The sequence below is a fragment of the Hippocampus guttulatus genome, chromosome 4 (genome assembly GCF_054856545.1).
Source record: "Hippocampus guttulatus isolate MCC_2025c chromosome 4, RoL_Hgut_1.0, whole genome shotgun sequence".
Taxonomy (NCBI): Eukaryota; Metazoa; Chordata; class Actinopteri; order Syngnathiformes; family Syngnathidae; genus Hippocampus; species Hippocampus guttulatus.
This window is the reverse complement of record NC_141264.1, coordinates 13,484,027-13,499,988: the sequence shown is the minus strand read 5'-3', so window position 1 is coordinate 13,499,988 and position 15,962 is coordinate 13,484,027. Positions and strand designations below refer to the sequence as shown.

The following is a 15,962-nucleotide window of genomic DNA, read 5'->3' as shown; positions in this document are numbered from 1 at the left end:
TGACTACTGCTCCATTGTCACTGAATCAATGCTTTGTCTGCTGCAAGCTTGCCAATGTGGTCAGTTGGTCCCCTCCCTTGGAGAACTGAAGGGTATTTGTAGGAGCCTCCAAGACGATCCCAGAGAGTAAAGTACTGTCCATAGTTATAGTTGAAATAGAGGTGATGATCCACGTGGTGGGCAGCACCATTGATAATGCTTATTAAGGGGCCGGGAATGCGGTAGTCGCCGTCGTGAATGGAGATGGTCCAGATATTGACGAAGATGAAGAGAGATAAGTAGACAACCTGTAATACCCCACATGCCAAAAATATTGTATACCTTAATCGAGCCATTACAGAATGCAATACATTAAATGTGGATTATCATTGTCGATGATCACCTTGTGGAGTGGGAAGATGAAAGGGTAGACATGATAGGGTAAGCTCTGCAGGAAGCCGTCAAGTGGGTGGAAGGCGTGGCTTGCAAATGGTGTGGGGATCTTGAATAAATGATGCTGCTTATGTAAGTACTGAGGGGAGTAGAAAAGACTACAGTAGTAGATATTAGGAAAATGTTGTATGGTCCGAATTACCAAGGTGGAACGTTTTGACCATACTAATTCTCTCAAGCTTTGCCAAAGTTCACTCACTTTGTAACTTCATGCAACCAAAGAACAAGTCAACAAAACCAAATGTCATATTTCGCTACATTAAATTATGCTTGTGGATGTGGTCATTGGTCCAGATCATTTCATTCTCAGGGCTTTGAGTATATTGTAGCTGGAATGCGCTGTCTTAGAAACATCTACCTGAGATTACAACCATGGAGAATAAAACTATGCCACTAAAACAATTGTTATTCAAATTTGTTAGAATATGGATGAATATTTTTAATTTATTGACAAGTTATTAGTTTGTCCAATTATCAACCAATCATGTTACTCTTGACTCCTAAAAAATATATTGCATTGAAGTGCTTGAACTCACCTTATAGATGCTCTTGTGATGCATGGAGCGGTGTATCCAGTAGATACACATGTCCGTGAAGAACAAGAATCCAGCAACGCTCAGGAACACCCCCGGCCAGCCTAACCAAACAAAGTACTTGGGTCGAAGAATAAAGTTTGTCTTGTATTGCATTTTAATGGTATTACAATGATTGCACCTCTTCAGTAAAACGGCCCTCACCCTGAGAAGACTGGTTGACGTCATCAAAGAGTTTGCTGTTTCCTCTGATCTCCAAGAAGAAAATTAGCACTGTGGGGAAACTCATCCAGAAGAGGGAGGTGATTGCGAGTTGAATCTCTTGGCTTACTTGGTTCTATTATTGAATAAAAATTAAAATACATTACTTTAACAAAGAAGATCTAACAGTGGAAGAGTATAAAAACTGCATTTACAAAGATAATGCTCATTTTGATTGACATTTATTGGGATTGTTGTGGTGTAGAAGTGCACAAGTGTTCTGAAATATCTTTATAATATTTCGAAATAGCTCACAGTGAGGCGATGCAGTTTTACCAAGTATATTGGGGGTTTTAAGTCTTTATATAGCCCAAGGTGGGCTTGTAATCTAGTTATTTAAAAAAAAACAACAACAACAAGTGAGGAAGCAGTTGTGAATTTCTTCAGCATGCAGCAATGAGTTTCGACGTGTAGGTCCATCATGACATTCTTGCTGAAAGCATTCAATAACCCACCTCAATGAACAATGGATGTTTCATGAGCCTGTGGTCAAAGACGCAGTAGAAATTTAGTGCGCCAAAGATTATGTAAACCATTTGGGCTCCGAGGTTGGTCAAAAGGCTCAGGCTGATGAGTTGGCGCAGAGCCCCGTCCTCGGGCCATGACGCTGGGTAAATATACGGAGTCAGGAAATAATGGTCTGCAATTTTTAGCACGTGATCCATGCCACTGTCTCTCTGTGGAGAAGTAATAATACTATGATCTAGTTTGACAAAGCTAATTAGATCATGCAAACATGGTTAGCATACACAGCACTTATGCACAACAATCCAGTGCAAGGTTATTTCTGTGGTTGCAGTTTGCAGTGGTGGACAACTTATGAGACTTACTGTATATTCTTTAACATTTTAACTACACCGACTCAACATTTAAATCCAAAGCCTTTCGAGAGTGAGACAGGCATGCAAACCACTAATACACAATGCTGCCTACGTTCAATGAATGACACAAAACATTAGCAACAGCGGTTCTTCAATGAAACTGGACAATCTTGTACATACATTGCAGGGCTGAATATTTGACACCATGGAAATCATTATAATGCAAAATAGTTTTACTTAATGCACAGGTGTGCCATTTTCAGCTTTAGATACAGACTCATAAATCCATATCAACACATTCGCTGAACTAACCTGCTTTGGGAGTGAGGCTGGTTCTGAAAAAAATCCTCAAAAACTGACAAGTCCTTCCCCACCTTTTAACACAAGCTCAACAGCTACAATTCCTATACTAAAACAACAGTGGTTGTATGAAGTAAAATGAGCCACACACTGTTGACAGTAAATGTCATTTCATGAATATCTATTTTGCTCACATACGAAACCTCTAGCGAGACGAGCTAACACTCTGGTTGCTTTATTTTCCCGCAGACACGTGGCACAAGAATGTTGGAAGCATTCTCAGCCTGGAGCTGAAACAAGATCCCGGCATCCTCAGCAAATAAATGCATCTGCTCAGATGCATCTTTTAATATGTCTGATATGACTGGCTCATATCTTCCTGTAAATAATGGTTTAAACAAGTGTTTTGTCCTCAAACAATTTACTCCAATTTCTTAACATTAGACCATTTGAAATAGCAATGATGGCTGACTGTACAGTATGTTCCCATTCTGGAGCTGCAGGATCCTGTTTCATCAGAACCATTTGGCCTTTCACATTGACACACACTACGACAATTGTGGTGTGGTTTCTCTGGAAGTTATGATCCTACATATGGGGTAAGCATCATTGCTACTTGCAAATGTGACTAATCAAAAAAATGACTCAATTGATTGCTGCTTTCATCCGATGGATGCCAGGTTGTTATCAGCGACTAAACTGCCAATTGTTACGTTGTCAGGCTGTGCAGAAGAAGTTCGCATTTTCATGCTTTCCACGTGATCACTTGGGTGCTACTTATTCAAATGATTCAACGGGTATCTTGTATTGCCTTGTTTTTGTCGACATACCATCCACAACAGCTTCCTCCTCTACGTCGCTCTGGAAATACCGCCGGGGGAGGAACTTCTCTTGTCAAAATAGCTTCATCTTTGAAAGTCATTGCTGCCCATCAGCTGCACGTTTACCTGTACGTTTGGTCCATTTGTTACTATCACTTTCTGTTTATTACTTCTTCTTTCATTTATTAAGATAAGATAAGAAAACCTTTATTAGTCTCGCAGTGGAGAAATTCCCGATTCACAGCAGCAAAGTTATGAAAGGAAGAAGTAGAACAACAAAATATAGGAGCTGCTGGAAAGGCAGCCACTCTCGCAATTCTGTTTATTTCAAGGGCAAACCAATATTAGAAGGGGGACTTGGATTGGCTAGGGTTGCGCACATTTCTGCCACGCACAGCTTGTAGGTCTCTCTCTGTGCGGCCCGGTCCGAAATGGGTCATGGTGTGGGACTGGTCCGTGAACCGGTGGTTGGGGACCAATGCTGTAGATGACTGGATGTCTCCCTCTAGAGGCAGCATTCCACTATGACAGGCATGTGTGCGGTGCTGTAGAGGGCGGTTTGTATGATTGATCTATGTTTCTGATCTTTGTGCTTTTCACACAGATATTTGAGCTTGCATGGGGTTTCTTGGCTGCCCCAATTGAAAAAACATGATATATCCATACGGGGGTGAATGTGAATGGTCGTTAACTCGTTACTTGTTGGTTGGTTCACTGATTTTGGAATAAATCTCAAATCTGCATGGCAGAGCAGGTCAAGTTTAGCTAGGGCAGTAGAACAAGCGGATCTATATGCTATGTCGCCTCTAATTGTGACAGAGAGAAGACTATAAGGTAGGGGTTTTAAGGGAAAAACGGGAAAAGCACGATTTTGCCCGATCAAAAAAAACCCATGATGGGTATATTAAAATATACTGTATTAACTCAACTCTGAACCAAACTCAACTGTATTTATTGAGCACTTTCAGACAACCACCGCTGTATACAAAGTGCTGTACATGGAGCAAATATATATACAACAATAAACAATAAAACAATAAATTAATAACGAAGACAGTAGACAGCACAAAAACAGTAAAACTAAACTCAAGTCTGAGTCATGCTGAGTCAAAAGCCAAAGATTAACACAAACATGCATACAAGCTTCGTGTTTGCTTTCAAAACTTAGCTTGTAGCAGACGTGTGCACATTTTCAGCATGACGTCTCTGATCCACTGGTGAAAGGACACTTTGATCCTCTCCTCTTTCATCTATAACTGCTTCAGACATCAAAGTGTATGCAGAAAAGTGGTGAAGATTGCACGACTGTCTGTGTCCTATGTGTTGTGTTGTGTTATTTTTGTTATTTTGATTTCAAAATGGCGCCGCTTGAGTGGCTGCCTTTCCAGCAGCTCCTATATTTTGTTGTTCTACTTCTTCCTTTCATAACTTTGCTGCTGTGAATTGGGAATTTCTCCATTGCGAGACTAATAAAGGGTTTCTTACACACACTATATACTGTGTGTGTGTGTGTGTGTGTGTGTGTGTGTGTGTGTGTGTATATATATATATATATATATATATATATATATATATATATATACACACACACACACACACACACACACACACACACACACACATGTTCAATGAATGGCCCGGTAGTCCAGTGGTTAGCGCGTCGGCTTCACAGTGCAGAGGTACCGGGTTCGATTCCAGCTCTGGCCTCCCTGTGTGGAGTTTGCATGTTCTCCCCGGGCCTGCGTGGGTTTTCTCCGGGTGCTCCGGTTTCCTCCCACATTCCAAAAACATGCATGGCAGGCTGATTGGACGCTCTAAATTGTCCCTAGGTGTGAGTGTGGGCGTGGATGGTTGTTCGTCTCTGTGTGCCCTGCGATTGGCTGGCAACTGATTCAGGGTGTCCCCCGCCTACTGCCCGGAGACGGCTGGGATAGGCTCCAGCACCCCCCGCGACCCTAGTGAGGATCAAGCGGTTCGGAAAATGGATGGATGGATATATATATATATATATATATATATATATATATATATATATATATATATAATTATTTTTTTATTATTATTATTTTTTTTGATGGAGGTGGGGAGGGAGAGGATGTGGTGGTCGCGGCGGGTTCCTTTTGCCGCCTTCTGCTTCCTCCAGGTCCTCCGCGTGTTCGTTTGAATTCGGGCTGTGGTGAGCTGTGAAATCAGAGGCTGGAAATGGAGAAGTTTTTCTGAACGTTCAGGGCACAAGTGTGATACAAGCAATCGTTGCGGTCAAGGCACAAATGCGCGGGAGCAACATCTCAAAACAAGTCTTATATATTCTAAGCACGGCGTAACTCCCAATGGATATTTCCCTTTCGGTTTCTGGATGACTGTTCTAATGCTTTCGTTTTTTCAGCATTGTCTGGTCTTCGTCTGGAAAAGGTGTTAACATTATTTTCGTCGCTAAGGCAGTTCAAGTCGAGGTCATACTTTAAGGTTCAAGTCGAGGTCACATAATAAGTTTCAAAGCGAGGTCACACTATAGTCAAAGCATATCTGTCTGCAATGTGTCGTGAAGCTAATCATGCAAATAGCTAAATAATGGCTTCAATATATATTTTCATCGAGATTACATTAACATCTGAATGTTTTGATTGATTCAATTGGGCATTTCTTGTGTTTCATATGGACTTGATGGAGGGATGTTTTTACTACTACAACCTTTTTTTCGCTTGCCTAGGTAGCTGGCAAATAAGAAAATGCCACCACTTTCTACCTTTCATCTACAAACCAGTGACTCTCAAAGCATTTTAGGGTCAGGAACGTTATTATTATTTTCATTATTATTATATAATCACAACCTGTCAAAATGGTCTAAAAGCATGAGTTTGTAAGACTGCGCATATTTTAGATAAGTCGATCTGCCTATTGACAGGAAGAACGGGTGCGTCAATCTTTTAACGTTTCCCTCACATGATCATGGTCGCATCACGATGAGATGACGAAGGCATGACTTGACAATCCTGGGAAGAAGCGAGAGGCAAATCTGTGACGAGTGCAAAACAGAAGGAATGTTCTCGTCACAAGGGACAAAACACTTCAAGGGACATTGTCTTTCATGTTTCTTCCGAAATCAAACAATTTCAAAGACTCCATTTCAAACGCAAGTAGAAAACCAATTCAAGGAGAATCATTTACAATTCATTTTGGATGGGGCTTGAACGTTACGCGATTGATGCTGATTTGAAGTTGTATCGGAGAAACAATTAGTCATGCTCCCCTTGATATACCCCTCCCTTCTGTCGAAATGTGAATGATTGCGTTGTTTTCACACTGCACACCGTCCTAGAAGGCAGCACTTCTGACTAAAGCAGCCTATTGATGTTTTGCTCACGTGCCCCTTGAGGCAGCTGTGTGCAAACTTGAAAACCCGAGTGCCGTGTGCAGCTCAGCGTTACTGTGCAATAAAAACACCGTGAATCGTCGTTTGAAATACCCCTCATTAGAAAATGTCGTTCTTTTTTACGCGATAAACAGATCTATCCGAATCAATATACTTAACGATATTACAAATACAAATTATTATATGTGTATGATCCTGGAAAACTGAATAAACCGTTTGGTCATTCTCATTCCACACCAATTACTCAGACTTCATACAGGCATTCCCTTAATTTTTGATTTATCCCCCTACCCACGCTAATAATGAGTGGTTCTCTCTACAAATTAACAAATTATTATTTGAACGATCCCCAGGGAATAAATTTTGCGATTACGTAATATTGTGGTCGCCTGAGTTGAATCTGTGCTCACACTTCTGGCTGCACGTTGTAAAAAGAAAAAAAAGAGGTCGTGCGCACAAAGTCTTTGTCATCGTTTGTCACGAAAACATTTGCACACGGCCCGGCCGCTCACTGGAATCCTATAAAAGAGCAGCTTCTTCGTTTCTTCCCACAACGACTACTCAGACGATCACCTGCCAGCTTCTCTTCAAGGACGCTAAAAGTAACCGACCAGCATTCAGCATGGACCCTTGCGACTGCTCCAAGAGTGAGTATGAAACAGCAATGGGGGGCACATTTCTAGTTTATGAATCGCGACTCTGACCTTGTTAATATTTCTTTTTTTGTGTGTGTATGTGCAGCTGGAACCTGCAAATGCGCTGGATCCTGTGCTTGCACCAACTGCTCTTGCACCACTTGCAAGAAGAGTGAGTGAAATCTTAACTTGAACTACTTTGAGGAAATGCTTAGTGGTTATATTTTAATGTCGGTCTTTCAGTCGGAGTCTATTATTGCTTTTACACGTGGTCTTGTAACGGATAGCAATACAAAAGTTGAGAACACTCATGTATGTAATTACCAAGTCTGATGTAATTTTTATTTTATTCAGGCTGCTGCCCATGCTGCCCGTCCGGATGCACCAAATGTGCGTCAGGCTGCGTGTGCAAAGAGAAGACGTGTGACACAAGCTGCTGTCAGTGAGGCGCTTCTGACATCATCGGTCCTTTGATCGAGGGATGGAACCTTCATTTGATTCACTTAATTGCACCTGCAATGTCTATTCAGTAATGTATTTTGTATATGTTGTTCATTAATGAAATAAATGGTTTCTTTAATATGAATTCAGTTGGTGTACATCCTTTTGTACTGATATCCCCCCAATAAATAAATAGTAGTTCTATAAATTGCATTAGCTGGTATTTTAGTTTGTTACCAAACATAACCTTAAAAGTACTTTCACAGAAGTGCATAGGCTTGGAATTAAAGTAGTTCAGCATTTATTGTGCTGTCCTAATTTTTAGTTCCCTTTGAGGCGAAACAAATTCATCAACATTGAAGTGATTTAATTTGTTAAAAGTTAATCTATCAAAGTGATCATTTAGAGTGAATCATACAATATTTATATAGCGCTTTTACAACAGCTTCAGATGTAACAGCGTTTTACAGAACAGTTAACACAAAATAAAATATAACATAACATATAAGACAGTCATGCAATCTTAACCACTTTTCCTGCATACACTTTGTTGTTTGAAGCAGTTACAGATGAAAGATGAGAAAATCAAAGTGTCCTTTCACCAGTGGATCATAACCAGTATGCAGTAAGAAATGATCCAATTTCCCTTAATTGATCCAAACATCCAAACAACAAACGTATCTTTGTCCATTTATGGTAGGCAAGTACAGTGACAGAATAAAAATTAAATGATTTTCTATGTAATGGCAGAAGATATATGAATAATTAAATGAATTTTTTTGCAGCGGTGGTTAAAACACCCACCTAAAACCTCTGAGGCTGGTATTCAGATGTGGGCTCTTGCACTTCTGTGTGAAGTTTGCATGTTCTCCCTGTGCTTTTCTGGGCATTTACCCCCTCATTCCAGGAAATAAATTGTCCTCAAACCTGAATGTGAGTGTGAGCACATTTGACAATAAAGTTGTATCCAATCCAATCCAATAATTATATTTTTAGAAAGTTTAAACATTTAACTTCAAAAGTCAAACCATGAACATAAAACTCAATTTCCTTCGGGGTATTTTTAATTGTTTTTAAACCCTAGTAATTAACCGGTGTCTCCACTTTTTGTGACGTTTTTGTTTAGTGTCGTTTTTCCCTCAGGTATGTGTCCCTTGGCTCAATAAAGATTGGGAAACTGCTGTACGGGCATCTGGAATATAATGACTTCGATCGGAAGACTGAAAATGCTTGAATTAGGCCTGAAAATGATATGTGTGTAGGGCACTTAAAATCATTCAAACTTTATTAAAATGTAGCAAATGCAACGGAAACATTCAAACATCCGGAAATTGGCTAACTCCGGAACGTTTAGAATGTAGAAACGTTGGTTCCCCATAGGAAACATTACAGTGCCGCACATCGGAAGTGAAATAATACGTTATCGTTGTGTACCTTTACTTTTGACAAAATGCCATCGCCATGGCGCTTAATCAATAGCGCATGATTTGCACAAAATATTTTATTTGTAACGTAAACCAACATGCCGAAAGTGGTCTCTAGAAGTGTTGTATGCTCGGACACGCGAGACCGAGAGGAATACGACGACGGGGAGAAGCCCCTCCATGTCTACTACTGCCTGTGCGGCCAGATGGTGCTGGTTCTGGACTGCCAGCTGGAGAAGCTCCCCATGAGGCCCCGAGACCGCGCCCGGGTGATCGACGTCGTCAAACACGCGCACAAATTCTGCAACGTGGAAGAGGACGAGAACGCGTACATCAAGAGAGACAAGGGCATCGAGAGGCAATACCGCAAAAAGTGCGGCAAGTGCGGCCTGCTGCTCTTCTACCAGCACCAGGAGAAGAACACCCAGGCCACTTTCGTCGTGGAAGGAGCGGTGGTCAAATTTGGACAGGGGATCGGTAACACCAGCGTGTACAGTCAAAAGCAGCCAGAGGCTCCCAAAAAGGTCCGCGTGATGATGACGAAGCGAACGAAAGATATGGGCAAGTTCAGCTCCGTCACCGTGTCCACCATCGACGAAGAGGAGGAGGAGATCGAGGCCAGAGAGGTGGCCGACTCCTATGCTCAAAACGCGAAAGTGATCGAAAAGCAGCTCGAGAGGAAGGGCATGAGCAAGAGGAGGCTGCAGGAGCTGGCCGAGCTCGAGGCTAAGAGGGCCAAAATGAAAGGCACTCTCATTGACAATCAATTCAAGTAGACGAGGCTTGATAAACGACGCGACCTTTCTGAAGTCAGCCTTCATACAAAATGACTTCTGCTAGACATTTTGTTGAAAGTGTTATTTTGTAGGGCTGCACAGTGTGCATTAGTGTATACTGTGCATGGGTTTTGTTGATGTTATTTTGTACTTTGACCAAATAAACTGTTTGGTGGTGTGAAGAAAATGCCTTTGGGTGATAAAATGAGTTCAAATGGCACCCACACTGATGTTTTGCAATGAGTGTTTAAACCACAAATTGAAACTACATGTCTTCACACAGGATGAGAAAGCAGGGGTTTTCCACTTGATTTAAATATGAAACTCTTGATTGTAATTATGACTTTAGTACTTTGTTAGCGTAGGTGGTGATGACTATTACTGTCATAAACCAAGGATGCCAGTAGATAAATGTTAAGCACTTAACCGGATACAGTCTTCGAATAAAAATAAACGTGGGGTTGGGCTATTTGCAAAGTGGCTTATGTTGAAACCATCAGTGACAGTTTGTCACACTGAGCCTCAAACATTGATGTGAATTTTGGAGCGTGACAATAGATATTAAATCAGAATACTGATTTAATATCTATTATGTGTTACAATCACATAACAATATTTAAATGCAGCATACATGTTAAATATGAATTCAAAATGTTGTGCAAGTACCGAAATTGATAGCTCACTGAGGTCAGGAGTGTTTTTATACAGTCAAATAAAAACAGCTTATCTGGGTATATGGACTCTTGGACATGTTACAGTGATAATAAATACATCAAATGGAGAAACACATTTGGAGAGATTTGATTTGATGAGTACTTCCGAGTTTTATGAAAGTTGAGGGACCTTTGACCTGTAGTGCCTACAGTCAGCCACAAAGAGGCTCACTTTGATGTGTCATTTTAAATTCCATGAAGACCATAATAGCTTCTTCCCTCTAGCCATTAACTCCCTAAACAGTCACTGACATAGTCACTCTTCTTGTACAACAAATACTGCTACTGGTCACTCTCAAATGGTTCAATGATTTTCTGTACAAACTGTCATAGTATTGTATTCTACCACTGATCACTTGTATTCTACCACTGATCACTTTAGCTCTGCTTGATACTTTGCACATTGTCTCACAGTTGTCACTGGGTGGTACCACCGCTCTACGGTTCACTTACATTACGAAATGTCCTTCCATACCTATTTGTCATGTCCTTGTTTACGATGATACTAATGCAGCGTGTTATACCGGAGACAAATTCCTTGTGTGTTCTACATACTTGGCCAATAAAGATGATTCTGATTCTGATAATCGATCAGTTCGCTTGCATGGTCGTTAAATGTTTAGTTTCAATCAAAACATTTAGATTGAACATTTAGGACTTTTTATGAGAAATCAACACATAAAAGATTATGTGGTTTAATTTTACGCTTGAAGGGTCAGCAGGGATTTGAGACAGAACTACTGTAAATTAGTCAAAATGTAACCTTTTTTTTCAAAGCAGAGATTCAAGCAAACTTTTCTAGAGTCATTTTTGCAATGATTCTAAACCCCCCTCCGTTTTTCTGCAGCACATTAGCTTTTCATAACAACAACAATAATAATATGACAATAATATTAGATGTAATATATGAGATGCAAGTCAAGCTTTCCACATTTTTATCGGTGCTGTGGGTTGGGTACATCCTGTATTCAAGTCTCAGATGATGATGCTGCTTATTAGTTGTCTCTTGCATCTTATTCTTATCTCACACAGGTGCAAGATAGTGTTTCCCACGATCGACATTGGAAAGTAAAAACAACAAATGTTTTAAATATACAGCATTTGGTGTTTTATCCTTACAACATGGGTAGTTTTCTAGGTCAGATATTATTGTAAGAATACTGTATAAAGTGCAAAGAGCAGCCAGTTATATCTGGTCACAGACTGGCATCGATACATGTGGCCCCCGCGCCTCCTCGTCAGAAATGTGACTTATTTAGTGTTCTTCGGACCACACTTACATTATATGATTTTGTTTGGGTACATTGGATATTTCACAACGGATATAAAAGACCAGTGATGAAACGACACTTTAGTAAAAGTGCTAGTTGGTCTTGCGATTCTTGAACGTATGAAATAACTTGTGCTATCATTTTGATAATTGTTTCTCAAACCCTGTTGGGCGGTTCTGTGCAGTACTGTTGGAAACCAACTGGTGGAGCTGGTAGCTTGTCTATTGTGAGAGGCCAGCAAGTGCGACATCCGGTACGGTTCTTCTGCCTCGTCCAATCAGCTTTGCCCGCTGTCGTGCCGGCGCAAATAACATACATCACGGAAGGCTGCATAGGACTGTATTCTGTTGAATATACGACTGATTTTTCAACAATACTCCCCGAAGAGTCCAGACTGTAATTCGTCTCAGGTAAAGAAATAATCGTCCTCCTGCTACTATGTGCAAGAAAAAAAAGTTCATTCAGTATTTGGAACTTGAGCCATACCGTCTCCATGTGAGTTAGCATTAGCCCGCAAGCTAACAGCGATTTGCCTATGACAGTATAGCAGACCTAACTCGCTTGAAGTCGCCGACCCATCGAAGTGAGACCAAAGTGTCGTCAGGGTTTGTTAGTCTCACTGTTTTGCGCATACCGCCTTTGCCTTTCGACACACAAGGCAGAAATTGCTGGTCTTGATTATGTTACAATACATTCGTATTGTGCGAGCGAGTGCCAATTTAATGTGACAGCAATACGCTTGTGTTGCCAGGGTCTTGACATCTGCAAATGTCAAATTTTCCCTCAATTGTTTTTAATAGGAAGTGCCAACATTTTAACATGCAGTTCCCATCATGTCCATGGTAGTTTGTTCCCTTGCTATTGTTTACATAAATAGGATTACTCCCATCAAATACCAATTGGATTGAACGTGTTGAGGCCCTTTACCTTGATAAGTGAGCCGCATATCTCATCGAATGTCAGGACTTCAAATTCCTTAAATTATTCTTTGAATTTGGTCACCTAAAAGATGATGTCACACTGTATGTGTTTCCCTCCTATTGGTATCGAGCTCAGCCGAATGCATGTTTTTGTTGGCATAACATCCATCCATTTGCTTTCGCTCTTTGTCCTCTTTGGTGTTATGGGTGAGCTGGAGCCTATTCCAGCTGACTTCCAATCGGCCGGGTTACCTGGACTGGTTGTCTGACAACTGCATGGCACATACAGACAAGTCCTACCATTCACAGCTATACTGTACTGTAGTGTAGACGATTGGTGAACCGCGGTCAATAATACTGTGATTGTCTGGCAACCAATACAGGATGTACCCCACCTCCTGCACCTAATCAGCAGGAATAGGCTCCAGCTTCATTACCCTAATGAGGATGAGCATGATTTTAAAAAATGGATTTATGGGCATTCCTAAAATCCAACATTGCCGTCAAACCTAGTTGTTGTTATTTTCCATGTTGATGGCTTATAATGTCTTTTTGCATTCATTCCACTCTACAGAGGCATGGATGCCGAGGGATTCGGGGAGCTGCTGCAGCAGGCCGAGCAGCTGGCTGCTGAAACAGAGGCTGTGTCAGAGCTGCCACATGTTGAGAGGAACCTTCAGGAGATCCAACAGGCAGGGGAGAGACTTCGGTCACGCACACTCACCCGAACATCGCAGGATGCTGCCGATGTAAAAGCGTAAGGAATTTGACTGCTTATTAACTTAAACGTAGCTACAGGTAAATTACCTTTTGACATTGTTTCATGTGATGCATTCATTAATTTTCCCAACATATTTTTCTGCATAACTTCTCTACTTAATAAATGTTTCAGTCTAATATAAGTAAACATGTTAATTTTAACTTGGCTGACTGACACCACAGTCACAAATTTAACGGAGATGTCCAGCAAAGTCTGTTACACCTTCTCTTAGAAACCAGGCTAAGACATAGTAATCTTGGTTGAATCCCGCTATCATATTCATTCATGGGCAATTTCCTCAATCCATATTTCAGGTCGATCCTCCTGGGTTCCAGAGGTTTGGACATATTCCATATTTCTCAACGACTGGAGAGTTTAAGTGCGGCTACTACCTTTGAGCCCTTGGAGCCAGTTAAAGACACTGACATACAGGTAGGATTCAATTGAGAGTCTGTTTCACCACTTCACATAATTAATCATTCATATGATTTACCATGGGGCAGCCCGGTAGTCCAGTGGTTAGCACGTCGGCTTCACAGTGCAGAGGTACCGGGTTCGATTCCAACTCCGGCCTCCCTGTGTGGAGTTTGCATGTTCTCCCCGGGCCTGCGTGGGTTTTCCCCGGGTGCTCCGGTTTCCTCCCACATTCCAAAAACATGCGTGGCAGGCTGTTTGAACACTCTAAATTGTCCCTAGGTGTGAGTGTGAGCGCGGATGGTTGTTGGTCTCTGTGTGCCCTGCGATTGGCTGGCAACCGATTCAGGGTGTCCCCTGCCTACTGCCCAGGTGGCAGTAGGTCTTCCGTACCGCTTGATCCTCACTAGGCTCCAGCACCCCCCGCGACCCTAGTGAGGATCAAGCGGTACGGAAGATGAATGAATGAATGAATGATTTACCATATAATTTGGGCTACAAGTCACAAGTTTGTAGCTGTGAAGTAAAAGTAAATGTTTTATTTTAATTCAACCCAAGTCTGCTTTCATGAAGAACTCCAGGAATTGGAGAATATTTACTGTTTAGAAGCTGAAATTCTGAGGGTTTGGACAATTTGACATTTAAAAAGGGATCTAAACGACTAATTGAAAATCCCAAATTATTTTCTATTAATCTGATTATTGATTACAGTAATCCCTCGTTTATCGCGATTAATTGGGACCAAAACCATCCGCGATAAACGAAAATCCGCGAAGTAGCGACCAATAAACTTTTTTTTTAAGTCCGCAAACGGTCCCCGAGAAGCTGCAAAACAACAGCGACTCACATAGAGCAACATATACAGTACTGTACTCCATGTATATGAGAAAAAATCATTTTTTAAAAAATGAATATGTATGGAAAAAATCCGCGATGCACTGAAGCCGCGATAAACGAACCACGAAATAGCAAGGGATCACTATAGTTGCTGACTAATTCATTTATTGTTGCACCTCTAGTACCCTTACATCTTGCTTCCCTCTTCATCTCTCAGATATCGGGAGTGAGCCAAGCGCCAGGCTCCCTGTTTTGTCTCCCTCTGTTGGTGACTGTTTTGTTCATGTTCCTCTGGATGGGTTGTAACTGGGAAAGTAAATCCCTTGTGTATTTTTTACAAACTTGGCCAGTAAATGTCATTCTAATAATCCATTTGACACAACTTCAAATGTTCATGTCAGACTGTATTTACTTTTGTTTGTCCTTCTCAGAACCCTCTGATCCAATTTCATTCTTTTCCTACAGTGTTTTTTGTTTTCCTCTCCCCACTTCAGTCTTTCTCTCCTCTTGGCACACCGGATGTAAATTAGCCCGGGTGCTTTTGACCAGCAGATTGACTGCGAGTGCACTTAGCTTTTACCAGCATGGGAGTATATATGTACACACACACACACACACACACACACACACACAATCAAATTGGCTGGAATATTTTCCTCTTTATGTGGAGGCAAACCACGACTTCACTTTAGCAAGCAGTTTACAGGAAGATGGCTAGCAAAACCGTTACAATCACATAACAATGTCCACTAAAGTCATTGGATGATAATTTATGAAGCATAGAAATGATGCAGGGCAGGAGTGTGGTTGATAGCAAGTTGTGTACTTGAGAGAAGTTGCAACCAGAATTTTTTTTCTTCTTTTTTTATTTGAACAAAAGTCCGTTTTGGACAGGAAAAAAGTACAGATTGCTGATGAAGTTAAAAATTGGTGGTCCCGCCTGGTCCCTATTCCCCAGGAATAGCAGGGTCGACTGCAAATATATTGTTGAAAACATGTCTTTCTTGATTCCCAGAATGCATTGCGTGCCGCAATGGATTTGCCTATTTATCACACACAAAGATTCAATTCATCAAACCAATTTAGGAATCACACAGAGACAACCCAAGTAAATACAAAAATGTAGTTTCTAAATGCCAATTTACTTTATTTAGACCCCAAAAAATCCAAACCTGTGTGTCCCTATGTGAAAAATTAATTGCCCTCTGAATTTAATAATGGGCTGTGCCA

At 41.1% G+C, this 15,962-nt stretch overlaps 4 protein-coding genes across 5 annotated transcripts in view; 3 read left to right on the top strand and 1 right to left on the bottom strand.

The window, feature by feature from the left end:
* Positions 1-17: 17 nt before the first annotated feature.
* On the bottom strand, positions 18-1,899 carry LOC147206008 (lathosterol oxidase-like). Its single transcript, XM_086109451.1, has 5 exons — positions 1,682-1,899; positions 1,170-1,302; positions 969-1,069; positions 383-511; positions 18-287 (listed from the first exon to the last, which is right to left on the bottom strand). Exons 1-5 carry the CDS (start codon positions 1,889-1,891, stop codon positions 18-20), a joined length of 843 nt encoding a protein of 280 aa, XP_085965577.1. The 5' UTR covers positions 1,892-1,899.
* Positions 1,900-7,019: 5,120 nt separating this feature from the next.
* Positions 7,020-7,762, top strand: mt2 (metallothionein 2). The gene is made up of 3 exons (XM_086109907.1): positions 7,020-7,188; positions 7,283-7,348; positions 7,531-7,762. Exons 1-3 carry the CDS (start codon positions 7,164-7,166, stop codon positions 7,620-7,622), a joined length of 183 nt encoding a protein of 60 aa, XP_085966033.1. The 5' UTR covers positions 7,020-7,163; the 3' UTR covers positions 7,623-7,762.
* Positions 7,763-8,992: 1,230 nt separating this feature from the next.
* Positions 8,993-10,606, top strand: steep1 (STING1 ER exit protein 1). Its single transcript, XM_086110294.1, has one exon. It carries the CDS (start codon positions 9,140-9,142, stop codon positions 9,815-9,817), a length of 678 nt encoding a protein of 225 aa, XP_085966420.1. The 5' UTR covers positions 8,993-9,139; the 3' UTR covers positions 9,818-10,606.
* Positions 10,607-12,075: 1,469 nt separating this feature from the next.
* The window catches only part of nup93 (nucleoporin 93), a 28,607-nt gene continuing 24,720 nt past the window's right edge, over positions 12,076-15,962 (top strand). For both annotated transcript variants that reach the window (XM_086109378.1, XM_086109376.1), the window contains exons 1-3: positions 12,076-12,211; positions 13,296-13,478; positions 13,796-13,913. In XM_086109378.1, coding sequence (XP_085965504.1) covers positions 13,300-13,478; positions 13,796-13,913 — 297 coding nt within the window. In that variant the 5' untranslated portion in view covers positions 12,076-12,211; positions 13,296-13,299. The remainder of the gene's footprint in view (positions 12,212-13,295; positions 13,479-13,795; positions 13,914-15,962) is intronic.